Here is a 26,420-nt window from a genome sequence, read left to right on the forward strand (position 1 = left end):
TTCCCTTATTTGCATGGACAAATTTACTATTTCAAATTTGTCAAAATAAAAAAGGCAAACAGGAAAACACAAAAATTGACCGAGGATATCTATCCACCTACCCTCAGCAGGAAGACATCGATATATATAAGTGCTAGCTCTACACAACAATCCATTTTATACATTATAGCTGCAGGAATTTTTAAACACAAGCGGGGAAAAAAATGATTTTATGAAATGTAAACTGAAAGTAAGGGTTACTTAAAGAGGAACTCCTGTTTTGACAAGTAGGGTTTCAGTAAATGAGGATCTGTAGAGATCTCACATGTGGTCCCTCAGAGCTGAACTCAGGGACTGCAGCTTAAAGAGGAACATTGTGGGCCTCATTCACCTAAACCATCTATGTTGATGATTAGGATAAGGTAAAATTCCTCCAGGCCGACATGCAGCAGTAATCAACAATGATCAGCTCTAGTGGAAGAAATGAAGACAGCGAGTCATACAGGTGCCTGTCTACAAGCCCTATCAAAAGTGGAGTTCCCCTTTAAATGCCTTAAGACTATGCTATTGCATGGTGTAAAAAGTGATATAAGAGGGCAAAAAGCCAGCCCGGAAGCAGGTTGTACGTTGGTCCTCAGGAATTCCATGGTTGCAGTTGCTTGTTCTGGGAAGCCTGCCGGCACTTTGTTCTACCGGGTCATCACAACTTGTTTGGATTCACCCATTTGTATGTTCCTTCGTATCGGAAGCCGACTCTCTGTATAAACTCATCACTTTCTGCAGGACCCCGGCTGAAATGTGGAAGGAAGACATTGAGAAGAATTAGATTCTACAGGAGGTAGTAGGATTCGCTTTAAGAATCTCCGTTGTTTTATTTCATAAATCATTAGTACAGGTGAACCTTCATAATACATCTCAGAGAAATCTGCTCCTTTCTCCTCCTGGACAGATCTTATGCTCTAAGTTCAGCACAAAAAACTGCGATCAGTGAAGACACATGTTCATATTACTCAGATAGATGGCAGTTGGTGCTTTCAAAATTCTACGGAGGAGGAAGAGTTAGAGGCAAACACAGACTTTCCACTGCAAGTTCTCCTGAAGTGACAGTTATAGTCCTCCATAGAATCTTATAAGCACCAACTGTCATCTCCCATCTCAGTAGTGGGAAAAATCTGTATTCATTTATGACAAATTTTACCTGTATTATTGATTTATGAAAAAATAAAATGGAAACCGTCGGTGACTCTTTACAATAGGTTAATTAGATGGAAGTGTGAGACACTATACAACTTCTTGTAGGTGAATTGAGCCATTTAATTTTCCACTATGTATGCCATTAGTCAATAATAAAAAAAATTATTGTGAAGATGCTTAATTTGGATGAATTTTTTTTTTTTAAACTGATTGCCTAATTTTAAAAACATTTTCAATTACCCATTAGAAAATTTGGAGTCATAGAATAGAATCATAGAATGGTAGAGTTGGAAGGGACCTCCTGGGCCATCTAGTCCAACCCCATGCTCAAAGCAGGATTCGCTAAATCATCCCAGTCAGATGTCTGTCCAGCCTCTGTTTGAAGACTTCCATTGGAGGAGAACTCACCACTTCTCGTGGCAGCTTGTTCCACTCATTGATCACTCTGTCAAAAAGTTGTTTCTAATATCTAATCTGTGTCTCCTCCCATTCAGTTTCATCCCATTGCTTTTAGTCTTTCCTTGTGCAAATGAGAATAAAGATGATCCTTCTACAATGTGACAGCCCGTTAGATATTTGTAGACAGCTATTAAGTCTCCTCTCAGTCTTCTCTTTTGCAAACTAAACAATCCCAAATCCTGCAACCTTTCCTCATAAGACAGGGTTTGCAGACCGGTCACCATTCTGGTCGCTCTTTTCTGAACTTGCTCCAGTTTGTTGATGTCTGTTTTAAAATATGGCGCCCAAAACTGGACACAATATTCCAGATGAGGTCTGACCAAAGAGGAGTAGAGGGAAATAATGACCTCACGTGATCTAGACTGTATGCTTCTGTTAATACATCCTAGAATTGCATTTGCCTTTTTTGCTGCTGCATCACACTGAGTCAAAGATCTTGTCTTGTCTACTGAACAACCCTTTATTAATGAGCATGGAAGGCAGAAAATGTAAACCAAATAACCGATACCACTCAGTCTGGTGCTGATGCTCTCTGGTTGTCGTGTGAACGCTGCAGCCAATCAACCCCTTTAACAAGTCCCTAATCTGGACACTTATCAATTAGCTTGAATGTGCAGTATTTGTTCCTCTGGAAGACCCCGCATATACAAACCTTATACACAAAGCCCATTTCAATGGGTATTGTGTAATGCTTTATTCTCCCTGTGGGGGCGCTGCAGGGTAACGAAGCACTTTCTGTACAGTTAATCTACAAATTGCAGCAGAGTGCTGATGGTCCCAGGAGCAAACATCTTGAGATCAGCATTGTCCAAACCGACATCTGCTCTTAGAATCAGTGGGATAAACAGATTATTTGATTTGATGATTCTCTGATTTAGCATTTACTAGGAGATCCCTCTGAAACAAGCTGTGGGCACTAATGAGGTCTGTCTTGAGGGTATTAGCAGTAAGTGATGAACGACCTGCTGACGGCAAATTATTTAATGGATTTTATCAATAGCCAAAAAGATGCTCGTCATTTACTTTCTAGCGGAGTAAAAAAAAAAAATTGAAGACTGACAGAGCAGTCATAGGAATAGCACTCTATTTTTTAGAATTACCGATCCTTTATAATGCAGTGCCATGTGTGAGCAGGGGTCCTTACCACTTAGTATGTGCCCGTCATTTCTCAGGCTGCACCTGCAGGAGCATCACGGCGAAACATGTGTGTGGATTTTTGTATACTGGGTCAGAATTAATATCGCAAATACACCAGAATTCCGACAAGAGGTTTTGGCTTAGTGAAGCTGTGACACGTGCCATATAAATATGGCACGGGCCTGGTCTAAAGTAAGCCAACCAAGAGGTGGCAGAAGAAATAAAAAAATGGAAACATGTGCAAAATGCCCCAAATCTATCACATAATGTGCACCACTTTGATGCATGCGATGCATCTACTGCCCTAAATGTATGACAAGATTGAAAAATCTTCCCCCGCTGAGGCCAACAGATTAAATTGGAGGGGAGACCCAAGGTGTCAGAAGTCTGAAGGGTGTTAAAGGTCAATTACAGGGGTTTTCTCATCTTCTTCAGGAGCACACTGCTCTCCCCTTACCTCCCGGCCTCCTGGTTGCCGGTGTGCGGTGCGCTCCTGAAGGTTGACAGTTGAGACCAGTGGCCTGGTCGCGTTGCAGGTCCTAACTGTGCGTTGAGTGGCTGCAAGCAGAGGCAGTTATGTCTCTGCAGCACTGGAGGAGCGCAGGGCACTGAAGACGGCCGGACCTAAATACGTAGTCCGCTTGAGAGCAGCGCTCTCTGGAGAAGAGCTTCTAAGTGCTGTGCTCCTTACCTAGGAAACTGGGTCCCATACCAGGGTTTTGGCTATGTGCTCACCTCCCATACTTGTAGGGCAGAGGTTTGATCTTCTCTTTCTCCAATTGATGCAGGATAGGAGTAAAGATTCTCCAGGCTTCCTTCAGCTCATCACTGGCAAGAAAAAGAAAACGGTCACGGCCCAGTCCGCAGGCACCACGCCTCACGAAATGCACCAAGTACAAGACCTACCTGCGTACAAAGTGCATCTGACTCCCACAGAACACATCTAGAATCAGCCGCTCGTAGGCATCCGGCAACTTCACGTCCTGGAGAACGCGGAAAGTAATCATTAGCGATGATCATGTTTCAGAGCCATCTCTTGTCCAGTGACCACGTCGGTAGGTGGGAAGAGGCCGACTGGGAGCTCTGGTCTGGCAGCCATGGACTAAAAACATGGCCGCAGGATCAGGTTCGGCTGATCGTTGGTTTAACAGTTATCTCGGACGTCACTCCCATTCAGATACACGGCCAAGCGCTCCCAAGTTCTCCCAAGATCTCTGCTGGCGGCTTATCTCTGGGAGAACAAAGCGATCGGCAGTCTGATATCAGACATGCGTGATCACCATCTCGCCCGTGCACAGAGCGTTGGATAAGCCTGCCGATACTGGAGCTGAGATTAATCTAACACGTATGGGGGCTTTATGGGACATCGCAGCCGCCTAGATGCATATATCACAGGGTTCTGCACTGAGGACTAGCAGAGCTACAGCAAATTATTCAATTAGATTATCAAAATGACAGCTGTCATCCCAGTAAGTGCTGGAATCAGGGTCTATGGCCAGATTTTATGTTGATCTTAGATTGAGAAACAGAAACCTTGTGACTGGAGCACGTTGGGAAAAAGAAAAAAATCATTCTTGGGGCCCACTATGTAGCTACATAGAAATAAATATAAGACCACCAATTGTGCAGTAAAACACGCTACTATCAGGGTATAACATAAGGAAGGACACGTCTTAATGATATAGCAGGGGTTGGCGCCCACATTTTGGTGCAAACTCAATGATAAATGTCCCCTGGTGTTTATTAACCACTAGGCCAATGTGTTATAGCACAAATGTAGTGGAGGGGATTTTATTACATCACATCTATACTCTGAGAAAATCCACGGTGGGAAGTGACCGATGCTGCAGATTTGACATGAACAATGTGTCAATTTGTGCTGCGGATATTCACCACCGATGTCATCATGTGTAATACAAAGGATCAAGTTAGTGGTAAAGGTGCGACATGACATAGTAGTAAACGCAGCAATATCTGCGCAATATCTATGTGGATATTACTGCTGGTAATTTGCTGTGGTCCTAAATCACTTATGTATGACATTGGAGTGATATTGAAAGACCTTTCTCCCATATCCCCCCAAACACTTTTTATGGAAATCCCTCTGTCACCTATAAGGCCATAACTTTTTATGAAGGGCCTCATTTTGTTAGTGGTGGTGAAGAAAACTTAGTAAGTCTGGAGCGATGCAGAGAGAGGAGGCGCAGTCTGGAGCGACGGGGGGGTGCAGTCATGGGCGACACGGGTACAGTTGGGAATGATATGGGGAGAGGAAGAACAGTCGGGACGATACAGGGGGAGGGAGTGCAGTCAAGGGCGATACAGGGGTAGGAGGAGCAGTCAGGGGCGATACAGTGAGAGGGGGCGCAGTCAAGGGCGATACAGGGAGAGGGGGCGCAGTCAAGGGCAAAACAGCGAGAGGTGGGGCAGTCAGGGGCGATACAACCAATCAGCAGCAGCATCGCTCTCACAAATTTTTCAACACAGGGAAAAAATCCATCATAATGGAACAGCGTTCTGTTCTTGACAACTAGTGAGCTCCAGTCTGCAGAAGATGATTGTCTCAGCAGCGACGCACGCCCTTCACTCCAGGCTTGTTCATGGGAGGAGAAATGATGTACTGCTCACCACTTCTCTCGCCGTTAAGACTACCTGGGAGAGCAGTGCATGTCACTGCTAACACAATCGTATAGCTCACTAGCTGTAAAGAACAGCTAGTTCTTTACAAAGAACAGAGCGTTGATACATCAAGATAGATTTTTAAGTCACGGATCACTGACATGCCAGCATGTGCCAGTGCCTGGGCCCACCAGAGAATCATCCGATCCTCCGGTGGGGCCAGTTCAACCCTGCTAGTGACAGATTCCCTTTAATTACCTTGTATCGGTTGCCATATGTCAGGTCTAACTCGGATTCCTCAGGGTTGAAGAACATCCCGGGTTTCTTGGTCATCATCTTTGTATAAACAGCTTCATCGGGTTGAACTCTGATCACCAGCTCATTTCTCTTGCACTGTCCATGGAAGATGTCACCGGGGACCTCTCGGAACTGCAGCCGGACCTCTGCTTTCCTCTCATTCAGGGCTTTTCCGCAACGCATAATGAACGGAACACCTGAGGCATGACAATGATATGGTTACACATCCAGAATGGGGATCTTATAGATTTACAGCAAGATCCTGTAAATTTCCTTCTTGGAAATTTATGTCTAACAGAAGGGTGTCCCAGCTCCTATCTTATACCGTAAATTAAGAAGTGGCCATTTGATTCTAAGGAAGTTGCAAAAAATACTAAACCTCTTACCATCCCATCTCTCATTCTGCACATAAAGAGCAGCCGTGGCAAATGTTGGGGTGAAGGAGCCTTTAGGAACGGTGGGGTCATCCAGATAACCCTTCTGGGCCTCTCCTTTACCCTCAGGATCGCCCACATATTGTCCCATTACAATGTTATCGAGGGTCAGCTCAGGCACACACTTCAGCACCTTCACCTATGAGGAGAACGTGAGGACCATTAATAGGAATTCTTCACATGGTTGATGTCCAATAGTCTGGAGAATGTAGAAGTCCTGTCTCAGGCAGTTATGGCAGGGTATGCATGTTCTCCGCTATGGGGACCCTTCACCGCCGTCAGGTAATTTTTTAAGAAATTAACCAATCACCTTCTCATCCCGCACATCATCCGAGTTAGTAGAAACAGGTTTTTCCATGGCCACCAAGCACATCATTTGTAGCAAGTGATTCTGCATGACATCTCTAGAAGACAGGGCCACCATTAGTTCAGTGCCAATGATAACGGTTTCTAGCATAAATAAGATTATTGAGATATCTACCTGATTATCCCAAATTCATCGAAGTATCCTCCGCGCCCCTGAGTCCCGAAGGGTTCTTTAAACGTGAGGACCACAGATGCAATATGGTCCCGATTCCACAAGGGACCGAATATCCGGTTGCCAAATCTAAAAGGAGGCACAACATGAAAAAATATGATATAGAGACTAATGCGGTGTTACACCATAAAGGAAACTCCAGGGGTCTAACCTGAGCACCATGAGGTTCTGTACCATCTCTTTGCCCAAATAGTGGTCAATACGGTAAATCTGGTTTTCTTGGTAGAGCGAGGAGATGTGTTCGGATAACTTGTTTGAACTTTCCAGATCTTTTCCGAATGGCTTCTCTACGATCACCCGATTCCAACCCCTATGAGGCGAGGAGGATGGAAAAATTAGAAAAAGCAAAAAGGTATGCAGAAAAAAAAAAAAAAAACCCATGCATAATCCTATAGTGGAGCCTATCCAGGAAAGTGGATTTCATACCTACTTAAGAGGTACATTACCCTAATTTAAAGGGAAACACTCTCCATCCTATCACTTATGCAGGCACATACAGTGGGGCAAAAAAGTATGGGAGACAAACTGAGAAAAAAAAATCCAGAAAATCACATTGTCTGTTTTTTTTTCATTTTATTTGCATGTTATGGTGGAAAATAAGTATTTGGTCAGAAACAAGCAATCAAGATTTCTGGCTCTCACAGACCTGTAACTTCTTCTTTAAGAGTCTCCTCTTTCCTCCACTCATTACCTGTAGTAATGGCACCTGTTTAAACTTGTTATCAGTATAAAAAGACACCTGTGCACACCCTCAAACAGTCTGACTCCAAACTCCACTATGGTGAAGACCAAAGAGCTGTCAAAGGACACCAGAAACAAAATTGTAGCCCTGCACCAGGCTGGGAAGACTGATTCTGCAATAGCCAACCAGCTTGGAGTGAAGAAATCAACTGTGGGAGCAATAATTAGAAAATGGAAGACATACAAGACCACTGATAATCTCCCTCGATCTGGTGCTCCACGCAAAATCCCACCCCGTGGGGTCAGAATGATCACAAGAACGGTGAGCAAAAATCCCAGAACCACGCGGGGGGACCTAGTGAATGAACTGCAGAGAGCTGGGACCAATGTAACAAGGCCTACCATAAGTAACACACTACGCCACCATGGACTCAGATCCTGCAGTGCCAGACGTGTCCCACTGCTTAAGCCTGTACATGTCCGGGCCCGTCTGAAGTTTGCTAGAGAGCATTTGGATGATCCAGAGGAGTTTTGGGAGAATGTCCTATGGTCTGATGAAACCAAACTGGAACTGTTTGGTAGAAACACAACTTGTCGTGTTTCGAGGAAAAAGAATACTGAGTTGCATCCATCAAACATCATACCTACTGTAAAGCATGGTGGTGGAAACATCATGCTTTGGGGCTGTTTCTCTGCAAAGGGGCCAGGACGACTGATCCGGGTACATGAAAGAATGAACGGGGCCATGTATCGTGAGATTTTGAGTGCAAACCTCCTTCCATCAGCAAGGACATTGAAGATGAAACGTGGCTGGGTCTTTCAACATGACAATGATCCAAAGCACACCGCCAGGGCAACGAAGGAGTGGCTTCGTAAGAAGCATTTCAAGGTCCTGGAGTGGCCTAGCCAGTCTCCAGATCTCAACCCTATAGAAAACCTTTGGAGGGAGTTGAAAGTCCGTGTTGCCAAGCGAAAAGCCAAAAACATCACTGCTCTAGAGGAGATCTGCATGGAGGAATGGGCCAACATACCAACAACAGTGTGTGGCAACCTTGTGAAGACTTACAGAAAACGTTTGACCTCTGTCATTGCCAACAAAGGATATATCACAAAGTATTGAGATGAAATTTTGTTTCTGACCAAATACTTATTTTCCACCATAATATGCAAATAAAATGAAAAAAAAACAGACAATGTGATTTTCTGGATTTTTTTTTCTCAGTTTGTCTCCCATAGTTGAGGTCTACCTATGATGTAAATTACAGACGCCTCTCATCTTTTTAAGTGGTGGAACTTGCACTATTGCTGACTGACTAAATACTTTTTTGCCCCACTGTACATATACACTCCCTATCTGCACCAGCACACCCCACCCATGAGTGCGCCAGCACATCCCACCCATGAGTGCGCCAGCACATCCCACCCATGAGTGCGCCAGCACACCCCACCCATGAGTGCGCCAGCACACCCCACCCAGCAGGATTAGATTCAGCAGGATCCTTTACGAAATGCCATCACAATACAGTCATGATGGTCATTGTTGGACTATGTACACTTTCAGCTTTATAGTTATATGAATGGCTGCAATCGACTCATTTTACATCAGTGCCAAAAGCAAATATGTGACCCACAAGTCAGACACGGACACATTTGCCCCTTTTCAATAGGTGGGGTGATCCGTATGTACAGTAGTATTCATGCCGGAATATCACTTATTGATGCGGCGTACAAATCTATGCATGGGTGAACAGCAACAAGGCCGTCTGTGGATGGATTTGGCATAGACAAGCACTGAAATCCTACAGAAAAGTAAAAATATCACAGGCAGAAAAACAAACTTGTATCCAACCTTTTCTAATATATATCAGTTTAAGTGACAACCAAGGAAGCCACAATACAGAAGTCACAAGGGTTGTCAGACAATTTTCTTATTGTTATCCACTGGAGGAGTGCAAAAGCTGCGTAACAAAATGGCCTTCCCCGCCCAAAAATAGTTAATGTGGTTGTCTGGGACTAGAATATTGATGACCTATGTGATTGGTCAAGGTCCAACACTCAGCACCCCCATGATCGTCTCTGGCGACGTCCTGATGTAAGCAATGTACCGAGCCAGAACAATGAGGCTCCATATGTGGCAGCTCCTGGGTGCTACATATCTGCTCCAATGTTAATAATGAGATAAGATGCAGCATATCAGAGGGGCGTGCAGGGTGGCATGTGCAGGGCATTGCAGTAACTTGGATATCCATGGTTCTAACCACTAACTGTCACTATATGAATGGTCGTAACCATAGATACCTAACCTACTGCAATGCCTGCACATGAGAGACATAGTGAATCAGAAGAACTATACTACATTTCCAATTGGAGGTATTTGCTAATATTATTATTACGACACCTACTATATACTGGGATAGGATCTTGGAGATGGAAATACCCCTTTAATACCTTTCGACATAGACGGCTATTGTAGTCACCGCATCAGACATAAAATATCAGTTTTACCCAGAGGGTCCTTTAAGAGGCAGTCATACTACATTTCTGCTCTCTTATGACTGACACTATAATATACGTACACTGCGCTCATACAGGTCACTCTGATGTTCCGAGTCACGTCGTGGTACACACTTGGTGGAACTGCCAGGTAGAAGAGGCGGTTGGCCTTTACCCCATTGGGTAAGGCCTGTAAGTGTTGATTAAGAGCTTTGAAGGACGCCTCGTCCGAGTACTGTCCGGACACATAGGAGTTCCTCTCAAAGAAGGCATTCAGCTTTCCGGCATCACTCGGGGAGACCTGAAAAATCATAAAAATAAGGTACTGAATGAAAAACCTGAATGAATTAACTAAATGGCCAATAGTTGGCGCTGCACTTCCAAGTACTTTCTTCTTCATAAACTCGGTCCTGTTATATATTTATAGTGCAGTGCCCCTTTAAAGGAGGACCTGTCACCAAGTCGAAAGAGGGCAGTTCTTCTCGGGCAGCTCCCCTGAGGGTATCCCACATTTTTTGGTTTTAAACAGTGCCAGAGTTAAACATTTTCTGTGCAAATTTTTATGATCTTTACATGGGGGTGTGGCTATGCAGAGCAGCTTAAACACACGCCCCAGAGGATCCTGAGATGGTAAGTGTGCTGCATATACTGTATCATAGAAATCATTGCCTTTATGAGAAAAAGAGTGTGGAAACGGAAAAAAAAAATTACGTGCAGGAAACTAAAAAAACCCTCCAGTTGGGTAACTTCAATGATCAGTGTGGCTTTAATCCATACCTTCATGTAAGGCTCGCTCTGTTTTCGGATGTCCTGTACGTTCAGCTTTGATCGTGCATAGCCAACTATGTAGGTATCTTCAGGGAGGAGACCATCATTATACAGCCACCTGGAATGACCATAGTACAGTATAAAGCTACTGTATAACATTAAAGGGATACACTCCTTTATTACCCAGGAAGAAGATGATCCGCACGATTGGTGGAGAAATCAGATCGATGGATGGATAGACACATTGACTCACCACAATGTGGGATAGATCTTCTTTTTCGCCAAATCCCCCTACAATATACAAAAAGGAAAAATGTATATTAAAGCTCAGACTCACACATCTAATATCACACAAAATTGTATGTGTTCTCTTTAATTTGGATGCAAGTTTTCATGGTAAATGGTCATCAAGAATTGCATAAATCGATTGGACAAGCAAATATAAAAATCTTTGTAATATATCTTATCAGGGTAATCTGCTTCTTTCTCCATATATGAGCCACTTTTTTCCCTCCCACAGATCCAAACCTTATCATCCCAATCAGAAAAACTGGTAAAATCCATGGCCTGTTCAAGACAAGACAGACTGCTTGCTCACTGAGGGATTACAGCTGCTTGATGAGATGAGAGGTGGAAGTGCAGAATGAAAAAAGAGGCACATTCAGACAGTGCTTCTTCTTTCTAGTCAGTGTCTTATCTTACTCCAGAGCTGGATTCACATCTACACTGCTCAGTACTGCGGTACAATTTCCTCTATGCTGCTGCTGATTTTGAACATGTGTTACACAGAGACAGGTGAGGAGAAAACCTTCCTGTCTGTGTATAGAGGACATTATAGCACTTAGTGTTTACCCACTAGGTCAGAGACAACTGAAAAGGAGCGCTAGAGCCCCCATTGGAGAAGACTAGAAAATGCAGGATTGTTATGAGTTCATTTTCTCCTTCACCTCTGATGTCTGATGAACTCCCTCTGCTGGTGAAAGGAGGTAGTGAAATTGATTTGGATGGGAAGAACCTGTCATCTGAACAGGTGGAGTGTGATTGGACATCCGGAATTTCTGAGTGGATATAAGGCAGCCGACGCCCTGCAGGGTTGCTGGTGATCCTTTCTGCTCTGAGCTCTGGCATCTAGTTTAGTTCCTGTCTACTAAAAGCTAAGTTTTTGCTCTGCTATTTTTCCATGAGATTTTGTCTGTTTACTTAGTGTTTGTGTTCAGCCTGCCCTGGTTGGGACGGGCTGAACTCCATTTTTGTCTCTGATGAGTTGATCTCTTTGCTCTGTCTTCAGAATATACCTGAGTGCTGATATAGTGATTTTGAAGTCTAGTGACTTCAGGGCCTTTTCTATCAGACGTGTTGGACATTATTTTTGACAGGGTTTTTTTTGCGTGATTGCAGCCAGCATCTTTTCTGTCCTTTCCTATCTAGTTAGTTGGGCCCCATCATTTGCTCAGCCTGTCTTTTTGTCTGTGTTTGTGTTTTCATCTGTTTTTCACCGACAATACATGTTGGGGGCTGTCTATTGCTTTGGGGTCTGCTCTGGGGCAGTTTAGATTTCCCCTTTCTTTTTTTAGGCTTATTTAGCTCTCCGGCTGTGACGAGGGGTCTAAGGCACCGTAGGAACCTCCACGGCTACTGTTAGTTGTGGTGAATAGGATCAGGGGTCTGCAATCCGCTAGCTACCAACCTCTCCGGTTTTCTGGACTTAGCTTGTGTTTTTGTTTTTTCCTCCTCCGGTGACTCATTCATAACACAGGATACAAGACATATAATGGCCAGAGAAGCATTACTCCTCGTGTACTCACATGACAATCACCTGAAACTAAACGTACGTCTTAAAATCACGGTCAACCAAGCTAAAAATGGCTGAAAACAGTGAATAATCGATTATATTGCCCTGTACAGAAAATGATGATAGGCTAGGCTGCAGGTTGGGTAGCATAGGACTCACAGATATAGAACGCCTCAATGCCATTTGTTTTGTAAGCTTTCCTGGGCATTGTGTGACTTCTGCACCTGTTGTTTTTAGGTCATTTTGTACTTTCCCTTCCATCTCTATTCATCAGTCCAGCCCTGAACTGGAGAAACTGGTAAAGAGCGGCGCTGTCCAGTTCTCAGGCTACTGTGGGACTTTTAGCCTGGACTATAGGGTTATAATCAACCTCGGCTGACAGTCTCCCATTCCGGATCTCAAGACCTGCAGGGCGTCTGTAAGGTAAGTGATGACTAATTATCAGGCATGGTGTCCTCAGCATGGCTGGGGAGTCGGTAAGCCAAACCTCAGACCCCACCGCCCTGGTCACAACTCAGCATGTACATAAAGTGCAGCACAGCTCAACTAAAAGTCCAGATCCTTAGATCAAGAGCAGACATTTATAGGACATTTTATAACTTTTCCAAATTATTAGGAAAACATTTACAGCACATCATGCACTGAACCCAATTTATTATATATTGTAGGAGTTGGTCAATTTTCCACTGAACTGGTCCTCAGTGCTGTTATTCCTGGAGTACATGATTTGCCCATCTCCTCTGGAAAAGATTCACCTTAGTGATTGTGAGTGGACACTGCAGATCTCATAGCTGGAACCTTTCTGGAAAACATCAGTATGGCGAGAGTGCTGTCAGAGGCAAAACATTTAGGTTTAGATCTGTTTAAGGTTTACATCTGACTGTCACCGAAACTAATAAAAGCTGATCGTAGGGGTGCCGGTAGGGTGATCGAACCTCAGTGCTCTGATATTGATGACCTATCTAAAGAATAGGATATGAAGACCCAAACAGCGGCGGAGAGGGAGAGTACCTGCTCCGTCTCTTGCCCAGAGGGCTGGACCTGAGGAGGGAAGGTACCTGCTGCCCCGAGCCCTGGACCCGGGGAGGGCAAGTACTTGCTCTGCCTGTTTCCCCGAGCCCTGGACCCAGGGGAGGGCAAGTACTTGCTCTGCCTGTTTCCCCGAGCCCTGGACCCAGGGGAGGGCAAGTACTTGCTCTGCCTGTTTCCCCGAGCCCTGGACCCAGGGGAGGGCAAGTACTTGCTCTGCCTGTTTCCCCGAGCCCTGGACCCAGGGGAGGGCAAGTACTTGCTCTGCCTGTTTCCCCGAGCCCTGGACCCGGGGGAGGGCAAGTATCTGGTCTGCCTGTTGCCCCGAACGCTAGACCAAAAGGGAGGGAAAGTACCTGCTCCGCCTGTTGCCCTGAGTGCTGGTCAAGGGGAGCTCGAGTACTTGCTCCGTCTGTTGCCCCGAGCGCTGGACCCAGTGAGAGCAATTACCTGCTCCGTCTGTTGCCCCTAGCACTGGACCTGGGAAGGACAAGTACCTGCTCCATCTGTTACCTCTAGCACTGGACCAAGGGAGGACAAGTACCTGCTCCGTCTGTTGTCCTTAGCACTGGACCCGGTGAGGGCAATTACCTGCTCCGTCTGTTGCCCTTAGCACTGGACCTGGGAAGGACAAGTACCTGCTCCATCTGTTACCTCTAGCACTGGACCCAGGGAGGACAAGTACCTGCTCCGTCTGTTGTCCTTAGCATTGGACCCGGTGAGGGCAATTACCTGCTCCGTCTGTTGCCCTTAGCACTGGACCTGGGAAGGACAAGTACCTGCTCCATCTGTTACCTCTAGCACTGGACCCAGGGAGAGTGAGTACTTGCTCCATATCTTGTCCCCAACACTGGATCCAGGGAGGACGAGTACCTGCTCCGTCTGTCACCCCGAGCTCTGGACCCGGGGAGGACGAGTACCTGCTCCATCTGTTGCCTTGATCCCTGAACCCAGGGAGGACAAGTACCTGCTCCATCTGGTACACCTAGCACTGGAACTGGGGAGGACAAGTACCTGCTCCGTTACCCCTAGCACTGTATCAGGGGAGGACGAGTACCTGCTCCGTCTGTTGACCCAACCCAAGCTCTGGACCCGGGGATGACGAGTATCTGCTCCGTCTGTTGCCTTGAGCCCTGAACCCAAGGAGGACAAGTACCGGCTCCATCTGTTACCTCTAGCATTGGACCCAGGGAGGACAAGTACCTGCTCCATCTGTTACCCCTAGCACTGGACCTGGGGAGGACAAGTACCTGCTCTGTCTGTTGCCCCGAACGCTGGATCCAGGGAGGATGAGTACCTGCTCCGTCTGTTGCCCCAAGCTCTGAAGCCGGGGAGGACGAGTACCTGCTCCGTCTGTTGCCTTGAGCCCTGAACCCAGGGAGGACGAGTACCTGCTCCAACTGTTGCCCCTAGCACTGGACCCGGGGAGGACAAGTACCTGCTCCGTCTGTTACCCCTAGCACTGGACCCGGGGAGGACAAGTACCTGCTCTGTCTGTTGCCCAGAGCACTGGACCCGGGGAGGACAAGTACCAGCTCCGTCTGTTTCCCCTAGAGCTGGACCCGGGGAGGACGAGTACCAGCTCCGGCTGTTTCCCCTAGAGCTGGACACGGGGAGGACGAGTACCAGCTCCGTCTGTTTCCCCTAGAGCTGGACACGGGGAGGACGAGTACCTGCTCCGTATGTTGCCCCTAGCGCTTGAACCGAGGAGGACGAGTACTTGCTCCATATGTTGCCCTGAGCACTGGACCCGGTGAGGACGAGTACCTGCTTCGTCTGTTGCCCTGAGCACTGGACCCTTACATTGGTCCATTGGTACGCTTGTCTGAACTTGCACAACAGCTGCTTTCACATGCCCACATTTCATGGTCCACGTACAGATAGCAAATTGTCAGACAGACTGAGGTGTCCTGACCCAAACAGACGTATATTAGGCTGAGGAATCAGGGAAGGAGGACGGCGGTCAGTCTGGGAACACGATTCGTACTGGACTTCATATGCACACAGTGCCGCTATGGTGGTTGATGCAGCCTCCGTAACATGGCCAACTAGCTCTCTCTCCGTGGTTGCGTTCACTCCTCTCACCTCTCCTAACTCTATGGTGACTCCACAGGCCGTGGAGGGGAGATTTTCACAGTTTGCAGAACGGATAAAACAGAAGTAACGCTCCAGAGAAACGAACAATGGAAACAAATCTTTATGTTTGACAAGGTGGAGCAGAGCTTATATTTGGGCAGAGACAGAGGTTGGCAGTGCCAGGACAAGGCGTTGTGTGCCGGGAGTGGCACAGTCACTGTTAGCACGGCGTACAGCAGAGCTTACATGGGGACAAATTGCTGAGTAACTCTGACAAGTCGGCGAGTGTGCGAGAGACGTCGGAGCAGAGGAGAAGGGGTGTAACAGTGTGTGGTAAGGCCGGCCCTGGTATGTCATACAATAGGGGAAAGGCCTACAGGGCTTAGACTCACAGAGCGACACTACTACGGGAATGGATTTTGTGTAGGGTCACAGTCAGGCCTTTCTTAAAAAGGGTTGTCCAGTGAAAACAAATTATCATCCTTCCACAGTTTTATCTGGCGGGTCATGCGCAGATTGGCAGAATGGTGCACTTTATTCTGCCCGACCGCCATTCCATTCATTCCCTATCGGCTTTTTCCTGGCAGCCCCATACAGAATGAATGGAGCAGCGGTTGCCATTTTGACACAGGTATAAAAAGTTCCCCGTTTTGCCGATTGGTGCAGGTCGGACCCCCAATAATCAGTAAGTTATCACCTATCTTGTGGAAATTCAACAAGGAGGGATTTTTTTGCCTGAGAGATCTACAATGAAATAAGTGGCGTCAAAAGGGGTCTAGCAGCTCCTCATCTCTACCTCCCGACTGACATAACATGTGTTAGGTCAGGTTCAGGCGGGCCCATAGTATTACCCCTCCTCCACCAAACCGTACAGCAAGCACAGTGCAGTCAGGGGGTAATGTGCTCCTGGCATTCACCAAACTCAGACTTCTCCATCAGATGCCAGATAGAGAAGTGTGAGCAGTCACTGCACAGAACACGTCTCCTCCAGAGTCCAGTGGTGGCAGCTTTACACCACTCCATCCGACGCTCGGCATTGTGCTTGGTGATGTACGGCTGCAAGCAGCTGCTCGGCCATGGAAACCCGTAAAATTGTGTGACCCAAATAAGGATTTTTGACAATGTAATAAGTGTTTGTCCTGCAAAACACTAGGACGATATACAGATATAGGTGATAGCTGGCTATGTACTCACTGCAGACACTACATCTACCTAAAGGAAATTAATAGTAAGTGACATCCCAGTCGGTGGTCACAATGTGAGGACAGCAGGATATTGTGCATGGAGCCCCCCCCGGTTACTATTACAGAGTTGGCCACTAAATTTCTTCATTGGATTTTTCTTCCTCTATTGTTGCACAATGAGAACACACAAAGTGACACAACCACTGAAATAACCCGCGTCCTCATAAACACTGCACAATCAGGACCAGGGCGACGACCGGCAGACATCTCCACAAACTTAATGACCAGAGATTGGTAGATAGTGGAAAACCACTTTAAATTTGTAGAAAAGTGTCCTTGCCCTCCTCGAGTCTAGCAACAGTTTACCACCAGTGCAGCCAATCAATGAAGCCAGTGATTGGCTGCAGTGGTGATGTGCAGTGCTGGATCCAAGCAAGGCAAGTTCCATCCGTATTTTTTTTTTTCTAGTATCTGAACTTTTAGAGAAGAGGCAAAATCCTTTAGTCAAAAGGCACCTACCACTGCATTCGGACCTTATGGGACAACTGCTTTAAAAGGGATTTTCAGCATTATACAAGCTAGTTTGGGTTTAACTTTATTAATTCCACTTTGTTCCTGCCCCGGCAACAAAACCGCAGAGGCCACTGATGCATGAGGTCACCATGGCCCAAGGCGGACAACTAGTCCCAGCCGTCTACAACTTACTATACAGGGCTTTAGGAATTGTGCGCAAAATTTAAAAAAAAAAAAAAACACTTTTTATTTTTGTCTTTAACCATTTTTGAATATTTTTTTAACCACAAAAAGGTCACGCTGTGGTAAAAAAAAAAAAAGTTGCTACATTTTCTTAAATATCGTAAAAAAAAAAAATCATTCCAGTGGGAAATTGTACTACATTCCCCAAGCTCCAAAATTGATTATTTAAAGAGGCATTTTCCTGTTTTGTTGAGTTTTCGGAGCAGAAAGTAGTTTTGAGATTTGGAGAACTTCCACTCAAATTCTGCTCCAAAATCTCCTTGAAAATCAGTGTGTGCAAAGGACCAATGAGAGGCTCTTAAAAAAAATATATATATATTGATGATTCATCAGAAAATGTCTGGAAAAGCCAAACCTCACCCACAATCACAAGTATAAAAAGAAATAGATAAAAACACAGAATAGACTTTAAAAAAGCAGCAAGTTAAAAACTAAGAAAAAAGATACCAAAAACCTTGACAAAAAAAAAATAGTGCAAACGTGACAACGAATCCTCTGAATTCAGCAGAATTATGAATACAGCTCTGGACTGTTATCACAGGCTGTTTAGTAGATTTGCTACATTTTCGATGTAGCTTAACGCGACACTTTTTTTTTTTTTTAAATAATAATTTAACTTATTTTCGCCCAGCGCTTTATTGGGACTCACCGAAGCCCCAACTACGATGAATATGTGAGTCTGGGACTGCTGAAAGTCCTGCTCGCTGTACAGCTCCTCCCGCATCATCCCACAGACCTCCGACCTGCTCAGGTGCACCTGTTCCTGGAGGGCACTCATCTTGTGCTCTGTAGGGAAGGAGGGGAGAGACAAAGGGTTAATATCAGAGACATCATACTAGAATAGGAGGATGCCCTGCACACAATAAGCCCCCGCTACTGCTCTCTGGTGTCATTTTCTAGAATACAAGTTGCTCCGATCAGCAGTGCTCACCTGGTGCTGTGCCCCACACAGTGTCAGCGGGCTGTCGCTGGCAGATCTGACGTGCCCTGGCAGGTTGTTTGGGTGTGGATTCTGCAGGGTAAGCGCTGCCAAGGTCTACATGCAGCAGGCTGGCGTCAGCATGATACAGCACACACCTTGCACCTCCTATTGACCGCTACCAGGTGCATAGTGGCTTTAACCCCTTCACAGCTGCTGTGGGCTAGTAACTTGGTCAGGGTCACTGCACAGGCACATTACACTCTTATGTAATTCTACTGCCTGAGCCCCGGTGGAAGACCCCCTATACCATGCTAGACGACACCTGTATAAGTGGCACATTACCAATAAGCAAGAATCTGGTTCGCTTTGCTGATCCTAGGATACCCTTCAGGTTTTGTGATAAAACTGCGTCAAAAACGCGACATGTGAACAGACATGACCTAAACACATATATATATATATATATATATATATATATATATTTTAAATATTTTTTTCCAGCAAGGAAAGTTAGGAAACTTTGCAAATCACTTTATTATTGAGATCTGTCTTCATTACAGTAAAACATTAGAAAAAATTTTTGCATGTAAGCGGCTTCCGAACCCCAACTTTTCCCTGGTCTGTTTCCTGCCTCCATCTGGAGTACAGACGAAGACATCTCCTGTTCGGAAAGCAAAAAACAGACCCCATAATAATCAGCGAGGCCACACTGATCCCTTTTGCATAACTGACGAGACAGATCACGTATTCCATTTGTGCCTTATAATGAAACCAATGGGGAGAGAGGCTCATCTACACTGCCTGCAAGTGGAGCAAATGCTCAGCTGCGAGCAAGACGTCCATTCACTGACATCCTGACAGTAACACTGCCTTTCATTATACATGGGGAAGCCTGTCGCTGGCAGTGCTCTATGGGGCATCACCTGAGGTGACCCGTGACAGTGGCTCTGCACATCCATGGGGATGGAATAAAATATGTGCCCCCCCCCGTAACATTCCTAGAGGCGATCATTGCACATGCAGCAGAGTGAAAGCACAGATGACACATTCTGTCACTACCCTAGTAGTAACAATAGCTCTGCTACCTATAAAGTGACCATTTTGGGTCTTTGCTTTAAGCCCACCTTCCACCATACTGACAGCCCAGGGTGGATGGGTACTCACTGGCACTGGGGTCCACACTAGGCTCTGGGATGGTGCGAGTCTGGATGCTGGGAGTTGTGTGTCTATGATGGGGGTGGATCTAGGAGGACTGTAGATTCCTCCCTGATGTTTGCCACACCCACTTCCCCATTCCCCTGCATGTCAGCCACCCCACAGCCCGCCTCTTCCTCACCTGATCACTGCTGTTCCTGCATCTTTGCAGGTGACTGATTTACAATAGGGGGCGTCACATAGAAATATAAAAAAATCATTGCACCCCAAAATGGAGTAGCAGCCAATCAGAGTACAGATCTCATTTTGGATCAGTAGTTACTATGCAAAGGGAGGATCCTATCAAACAGCCTCCCAAATCTCAGCTTCCTGGACCCTTGGATATGGGGGGAGTTTGTTTTTAGTTAGTTATTTATTCCCATAGCATTAGATCCTAAAAGCATGCTTGTTACAGACATGTGGTAGGACTACAAGTCTCAGCATGGCCAGCAGCTTCTGATTGGAGTGGCATGCTAGGATATTGGTGCTAAGTGAAGATAGCAGCAGAACTACAAGTCCCAGAGGTTTCTGATTGGGGTGACATGCTATGATAACGCTGCCGAGTGAAGATCCATTCAATGACTGTAGAACTACAAGTCCCAGCAGCCTCAGTGTCGGTATTCTGAGACTAGCATTTTTTTTTTATTTTTTCCTCTACTTTAGTAGAACTACAAGCGTCAGCATGTCTTACTAGAAAAACACTTCGGGACTTGTAGTTCCAGCTAAATAGTCACTATTTCAGAACTACAAGTCTCAGCATGGTCTGGCTTCTGATTGCAAATGCATTCTGGGACTTGTAGTACTAATCCCCATAATGTCAACATACACGATACATAAGGGAAGTCACGACCGGTTCTACGCCTACAACAGCCAGGAGGAGTGTGCGAAACCACCCCCGCTCTCACTCACCCACACTGGGTCTGCTCCCCATTTCTGCCCACTTGCTAAGCTCCGCCCACCAGCTAGGAATTTTTATCCAATTAGAAGCTAAATTATTTCCAGAGGGGCGTGTCCGGCGGCGTGACGAAGGGTGGAACTGTTCTCGTGCCCCTCACACGGACCAATGAGAAAACACGTAAGAAGACATTGACCAATCAGATGAGGGCATGCCGGGTGTCAGGAGAGTGCATCGTATCATGATGGACAGGTGAGCGTGCCCCACTTCCGTCCGGGAAGAATGTGGAACCTGCCCCACTTCCGCTGCCCAGGTTTCTGGTCATGCGAAAAGTCCCTTCGTGATGACGTGATGTGGTTGGGAAGTAACACGGAAATTAGTGACAAAATAACTGCAGGTGAGTGTCAGAGTGCTGGTCCTGGTTCTGGGGGGACAGCTTCTGTTTATTCCAGGGCAGCGCCCCCTGGTAGGTGAGTAACGCTGTGTCATTGGCAGCCAGAGACATAGGGTGTAATACTGACGGCACCAGCTGCTGTGCACCAGGGTCGGTGACTGGCAGGACTGCTATCCTGACATTGTCATTGGTATGGTGATAGGGTGTGGGCATCGCCCGTCGCCGGGGTCACGTCAGGTGGGCATCGCCCGTCGCCGGGGTCACATCAGGTGGGCATCGCCCGTCGCCGGGGGTCACGTCAGGTGGGCATCGCCCGTCGCCGGGGGTCACGTCAGGTGGGCATCGCCCGTCGCCAGGGTCACGTCAGGTGGGCATCGCCCGTCGCCAGGGTCACGTCAGGTGGGCATCGCCCGTCGCCGGGGGTCACGTCAGGTGGGCATCGCCCGTCGCCAGGGTCACGTCAGGTGGGCATCGCCCGTCGCCAGGGTCACATCAGGTGGGCATCGCCCGTCGCCAGGGTCACATCAGGTGGGCATCGCCCGTCGCCAGGGTCACGTCAGGTGGGCATCGGCCGTCGCCAGGGTCACGTCAGGTATGCATCGCCCGTCGCCAGGGTCACGTCAGGTGGGCATCGCCCGTCGCCGACTCTGCGTCAGGTGGGCATCGTGTGTCGCCAGGGTCCTCGTCAGGTGGGCATCGCCCGTTGTCGGGTCCTCGTCAGGTGGGCATCACCCGTCACGAGGGTCGCGTCAGGTTGGCATCGCCCGGTACCGGTGACCGTGTCGGATGCCCGCGTCGGATGGGCATCACCCCTTGGTCGGGATTGTGTCAGATGGGCATAACTTTCTTCAATTGTTATTAAAGGGAACCTGTCACATGTGTCCATGCAGTCCAATCTGCAGGCATTATGTTACAGAGCAGGGGGAGATGAGCAGATAACGTTCTATGGGAAATGGCTGCCAGCTATCTCAGTATTTGCACCTGCACAAGGAAGGCTGTCAGTCTCTGATTAGGACCACCCACTGGACTCAAAATCCGCAAATGAGCAGGGGATTAAGGGACTAAAATACCAGTTATGCCAAATCATTTCCCATAAAGCTATATCGCCTCATCTCTCCCGCTCAGTAACCCGCTGCTTGGACTATGTGACAGGTTTCCTTTCTGTTGCCTAAGGTCTCCTCCCCCTGAAGAGATGGAGCTCCACCTTGTACATATGTACAGTACAATCATTCCGTAATCAGTATGAGCGTTCCCATACAGAGATTTGGTAATTGTTCACAGCTGCAATTCAGAACAATCTGAGCTGCAGTGTAAAGTATGGGGAAAGAAGAAAATAGTAGTCTAAGTCCTAATGGGTGTGTTGGTATATTCTGGGTGACAGTCTGTCCTAGAATACCCTGCTGTGACATCAGCTTTAGCAGTACTCGCCCATCTTTTCCCCAAAACTGATAGGACTAAGGAATGACAGGGCAGAGTCCAGGTGCGTGATTATCAGCTGCGCTCTAAGACATTTATTCCTGCATGTTGTAAATCTCTGCCTGCTGCTTCCTGGTAGAGCGGAAGGATCAGATCCCAACTGACTTCTGACTAATAAACTACTTCCAGCGTCGGGTTAAGGATTTGGGCAGCGTTTTCACATGATGCTTGCGCGTCACTTGGGTGTCAGGCGGCTGAAAACTGCACCGCTAAACAGATGCTGGTTTGCCACAGACCCTTGGCAAGTAAAGGTAAGGTACACCGTATAGTGGCCATTCTTGGGTATTGCAGCTCTGCTCCTTTACGTGGCGATGGGAGCTGAGCCGTTGTCCCTGAGTACAGACACTACACTGTGTACGGAGCTGTGCTGTTCCAGCAGCATACACTGGTTACTTCCTTGTCTTGGGGCCCCCTCTTTACACTATGATGTACAGGAGGGTCCTGGGTGGACGGTCAACTATAACAATGTCCCCCATTAGGGTATATGCCAATGGTTGTTTAGATCAGAACTTGGACTTACTTCAGATTTTAGTTTGGAGAGGAGACACTCCTTAGAGGGCCACTATTCTCAAGCCACTCTCCATCCAACCACAAAGCTCGTCATTCCTTTATCAACATACCATAGCTGTGAACTACATCCATGGGCTCTGCTAGGTCTGCCAGTAGGGGGCTCCACCTTTGGGGCTTCTCCCACTTAGCTTCTTTAGTGGCAGAAATGTAACATAGGGATTTAGATACTAGAAGGATCTTTAAAATTGGAGACTGACTAAAGGGCAAGCCCCTCTGCAGGACCAGTCACATCTACACTACTATGTAATGCTCTTGTCCGCCTGTGGTGGCGCTGCAGTGTAGTTAAACACTTGCTGTCAGGTTCCGATTATGGCAGCAACGCAAAGATAAGCTGCCATCAGAGGTGTCTGCCAGCTCCCCTAGCCTTATCGATAACACGTGCATTCTCGGTCACCCCGAGTGTGCACGTGTGTTGGTGCGCTGAGGATTAGAGGTCATTTAATTGCTAGATATATATTACAAATGGGGCTGTTTATTGCCCCCTGGCACTCCATTGACCTCTGTTTGATTCCCTGCATTTAGTGTTTCCTGCCCTCCATTTAGCTAATGTAATTGCTTTATGACCCCTTTGAATTGCTTGTGTTATCTAGAAAATGGCATTAATTAAGGATGATGTGCCGGACGCCAAACAGTATATGTATTAAATGGAAGAGAAGAGGGTGAATGTCAGGCTCTCAACATCCAGATATTTAAAAAAGGCAAATAGTGAAAGATTACCCTGATACAATAACACACATTCACCATGTGTTAATCGATGAGGATAAAGGCGCACGGCTAACAAATAGTGACTTAGGTCAGGACGCCGGTGTGAGTGTAATACTCATAAGACAGGCTGGAAGGAAGAGCTCTGACATCAGTAATGTAATAAGACCTCCATGCACCACAATATACACCTGTAGAAGGGAGAGAGCCACGGACCCCTCGTGTTACGCCACAGCCATGTGGCAGGGTCACCCAGGGGGCAGAGTCCCCCCGGGGGGGGTGGGATCCAGGTGGGAGATTCCCCCCCTGGTTGGTGGGATCCAGGTGGGAGATTCCCCCCCGGGGGGGTGGGATCCAGGTGGGAGATTCCCCCCCGGGGGGGTGGGATCCAGGTGGGAGATTCCCCCCCGGGGGGGTGGGATCCAGGTGGGAGATTCCCCCCCGGGGGGGTGGGATCCAGGGGGCAGAGTCCCCCCAGGGTGGTGGGATCCAGGGGGCAGAGTCCCCCTGAGCAGGGGCCTCCATTTATAGCTTTGCATTTATTATGTGATGACTGGGCAAATCTAGTTCTCGTTTGCTAGTCCGGCACCTGATAATTCAGAAAGACTGGTGCACAAATGGTTACCTCATTGTCCATCTCTTCAGGTTATATAGTCTATAAGAGCCCATTTACACAAGAAGATTTCTGCCCATAACGAGCACCAATCAATGATTTAACCAGCTAATTGCCAATAACTTTAAATGTTGTTGTGATGGGTCGGAAATTGATGACTTGGAATGATTGATCATTTTATGATAAAGTTCTGCAACTTTCTACCAATCTGTGTGTGTCTATGTCTGTTTGCTGTCATTGAATGGAAACCTTTTCTTACCTCTACCCTGTAGAATACATATTCAGCCATTTCCTCACAATCGTCGTCTTCTTCTTCTTAATATCTGCAAGACGCCAAATAAATCCCCCCGTGACCTGCGCTGACTTCTGACCGATCTGTCTGGCTGCAGAGTGTCGTCTGTGAAGGAGTGGAGGGTGGCGTCTCGCCTCCTGACTTTATTCTCTCGTTCCCTCGCAGACTGGTGATCTGATTGTGCGCAGTGAATGAGCGCCCCGGGGCAGACCGCCAGGATGGTGCAGCCCAACGAAGGGGCCGGTAGCAGCTTCACCCCGCCGTGTACTGGAGGGTCGGGAGACATGTCCTTGGGGAAGGCTGAGATCGTCCCCCCTGAAATATGTAGTCACGAGGCCTTCCAGCGCTTGAGGGCTGAGAACCAGGATTTGCGAGGTGAGAACGCAGCCAACAGCAAAACGGCATCACACCGTGTGTCACATTACCGTTTACCATGTACATTCCCATACTGGGATCTTTACTAGTCATAGTGTGCACATCCCGCCTGCTTAAAGGGATTTTCCATTACTATGATACTGTCATCCCTATCAGATCAGTAGTCGTCCGGCACCCACACACCCGCGGATCAAATATTACCAGCTCTAGTAGCTGCCGAATGGGGGGTCCAAGTCCTGAAAAACCCCACCAACTACTTAAATCACCATGCAGGAGTGAGTGTGGGCTCAAAAGTCCATATACCTTGGTCTGTGAGCCCTATAGACTTACTGTTGAGCCCCTACACCGCACTGATCACTCCTGCAGGGGTCACTCAGTTTACGTATATTTTGAGCAATGGGGTTGTCCGGACCTGAACCCCCACAGACCAGTAGATTGGTGCAGCCTCTGTTACATATGATTTTTTTTTTTTTGTAAATGATAATACCCCTTTAATGTGCTTCTCTGTCCACATCTGCATCAATGTCTCCTTCAAAGACTCTGTCCAGTCAGAATGGCAGATTCCTCAGCATAACCTGATTGACCCCTCTGCAAGTTAGTGGGGTCCGTTCTGTGACTAACCTGGCAGAGCATTACAGTTTCTTTTCTGAAGAGAAGCAAATGTGAACACAGCCTTTGCTTCTTAGTATACAATCCCCTTATTTCCAACCAGTGCTTAGAGGGTCCCTGTACTTTTAGAAAACTTGATCTCATCTGATGGACAATGACATAAATAGACAATCTGCAAATCATTTCATTCAGAAATGTTGTTGTCTCCCTCCCCCTCCAAAAATCACTCCAAAGTGCCAGCCACATCCACTAGTTCTGCCTGTTGTCAAGTACAATCCAGCTTTAGTAGGGGGCGTCTTTGTCACTCAACAGGAAGTGGGGGCATGTCTCTGTCATTCTGCAGGAAGTGTGGGCATGTCTCTGTCACTCTGCAGGAAGTGGGGGCATGTCTCTGTCACTCTGCAGGAAGTGGGGGCATGTCTCTGTCACTCTCTGGGAAGTGTGGGCATGTCTCTGTCACTCTCCGGGAAGTGGGAGCATGTCTCTGTCACTCCCTGGGAAGTGGGGGCATGTCTCTGTCACTCTCTGGGAAGTGGGGGCATGTCTCTGTCACTCTGCGGGAAGTGGGGGCATGTCTCTGTCACTCTGCGGGAAGTGGGGGCATGTCTCTGTCACTCTGCGGGAAGTGGGGGCATGTCTCTGTCACTCTGCGGGAAGTGGGGGCATGTCTCTGCCACTCTCCGGGAAGTGGGGGCCTGTCTCTGCCACTCTCCGGGAAGTGGGGGCCAGTCTCTGCCACTCTCCGGGAAGTGGGGGCCAGTCTCTGCCACTCTCCGGGAAGTGGGGGCCAGTCTCTGCCACTCTCCGGGAAGTGGGGGCCAGTCTCTGCCACTCTCCGGGAAGTGGGGGCCAGTCTCTGCCACTCTCCGGGAAGTGGGGGCCAGTCTCTGCCACTCTCCGGGAAGTGGGGGCCAGTCTCTGCCACTCTCCGGGAAGTGGGGG

General features: G+C 47.4%; 2 protein-coding genes across 12 annotated transcripts in view; one reads left to right on the forward strand and one right to left on the reverse strand.

Annotated features, from left to right (window-relative positions):
• On the reverse strand, window positions 1-24,612 carry G6PD (glucose-6-phosphate dehydrogenase). Of its 5 annotated transcripts, none has more exons than XM_073590938.1 (13): window positions 24,462-24,612; window positions 18,086-18,222; window positions 10,853-10,890; window positions 10,609-10,717; window positions 9,915-10,132; window positions 6,809-6,967; window positions 6,601-6,726; window positions 6,430-6,523; window positions 6,072-6,258; window positions 5,647-5,882; window positions 3,676-3,752; window positions 3,505-3,597; window positions 1-770 (listed from the first exon to the last, which is right to left on the reverse strand). In XM_073590938.1, exons 2-13 carry the CDS (start codon window positions 18,212-18,214, stop codon window positions 680-682), a joined length of 1,557 nt encoding a protein of 518 aa, XP_073447039.1. In that variant the 5' UTR covers window positions 18,215-18,222; window positions 24,462-24,612; the 3' UTR covers window positions 1-679. The 5 variants fall into 5 exon arrangements, with proteins under 5 accessions (XP_073447039.1, XP_073447035.1, XP_073447040.1 ...); XM_073590934.1 differs by lacking the exon at window positions 24,462-24,612 and adding an exon at window positions 20,462-20,531; XM_073590939.1 differs by lacking the exon at window positions 24,462-24,612 and adding an exon at window positions 19,695-19,792.
• The window catches only part of IKBKG (inhibitor of nuclear factor kappa B kinase regulatory subunit gamma), a 21,240-nt gene continuing 15,550 nt past the window's right edge, over window positions 20,731-26,420 (forward strand). For 5 of the 7 annotated variants that reach the window (XM_073590927.1, XM_073590930.1, XM_073590929.1 and 2 more), the window contains exons 1-2: window positions 20,731-20,844; window positions 24,660-24,869. In XM_073590927.1, the coding sequence (XP_073447028.1) occupies window positions 24,686-24,869 (184 nt within the window). In that variant the 5' untranslated portion in view covers window positions 20,731-20,844; window positions 24,660-24,685. The other 2 variants (XM_073590928.1, XM_073590933.1) reach the window with 2 other exon arrangements.

Source organism: Dendrobates tinctorius, unplaced genomic scaffold (assembly GCF_039654945.1).
Source record: "Dendrobates tinctorius isolate UK_male_01 unplaced genomic scaffold, ASM3965494v1 ptg000120l, whole genome shotgun sequence".
In the NCBI taxonomy this organism is placed as follows: Eukaryota; Metazoa; Chordata; class Amphibia; order Anura; family Dendrobatidae; genus Dendrobates; species Dendrobates tinctorius.

What these genes read in the sequence shown, in the direction of transcription:
- G6PD (XM_073590934.1), bottom strand. Translation starts at nt 20,483, where the DNA reads ATGGGGAGCAGACCCAGTGTGG. An exon ending in AGAGCGAGCCTTACATGAAG is followed by an intron (nt 10,133 to 10,608) that starts GTATGGATTAAA and finishes ATGATTTTTCAG; the next exon opens with GTCTCCCCGAGTGATGCCGG. An exon ending in CATATGGCAACCGATACAAG is followed by an intron (nt 3,753 to 5,646) that starts GTAATTAAAGGG and finishes CGCGTTCTCCAG; the next exon opens with GACGTGAAGTTGCCGGATGC.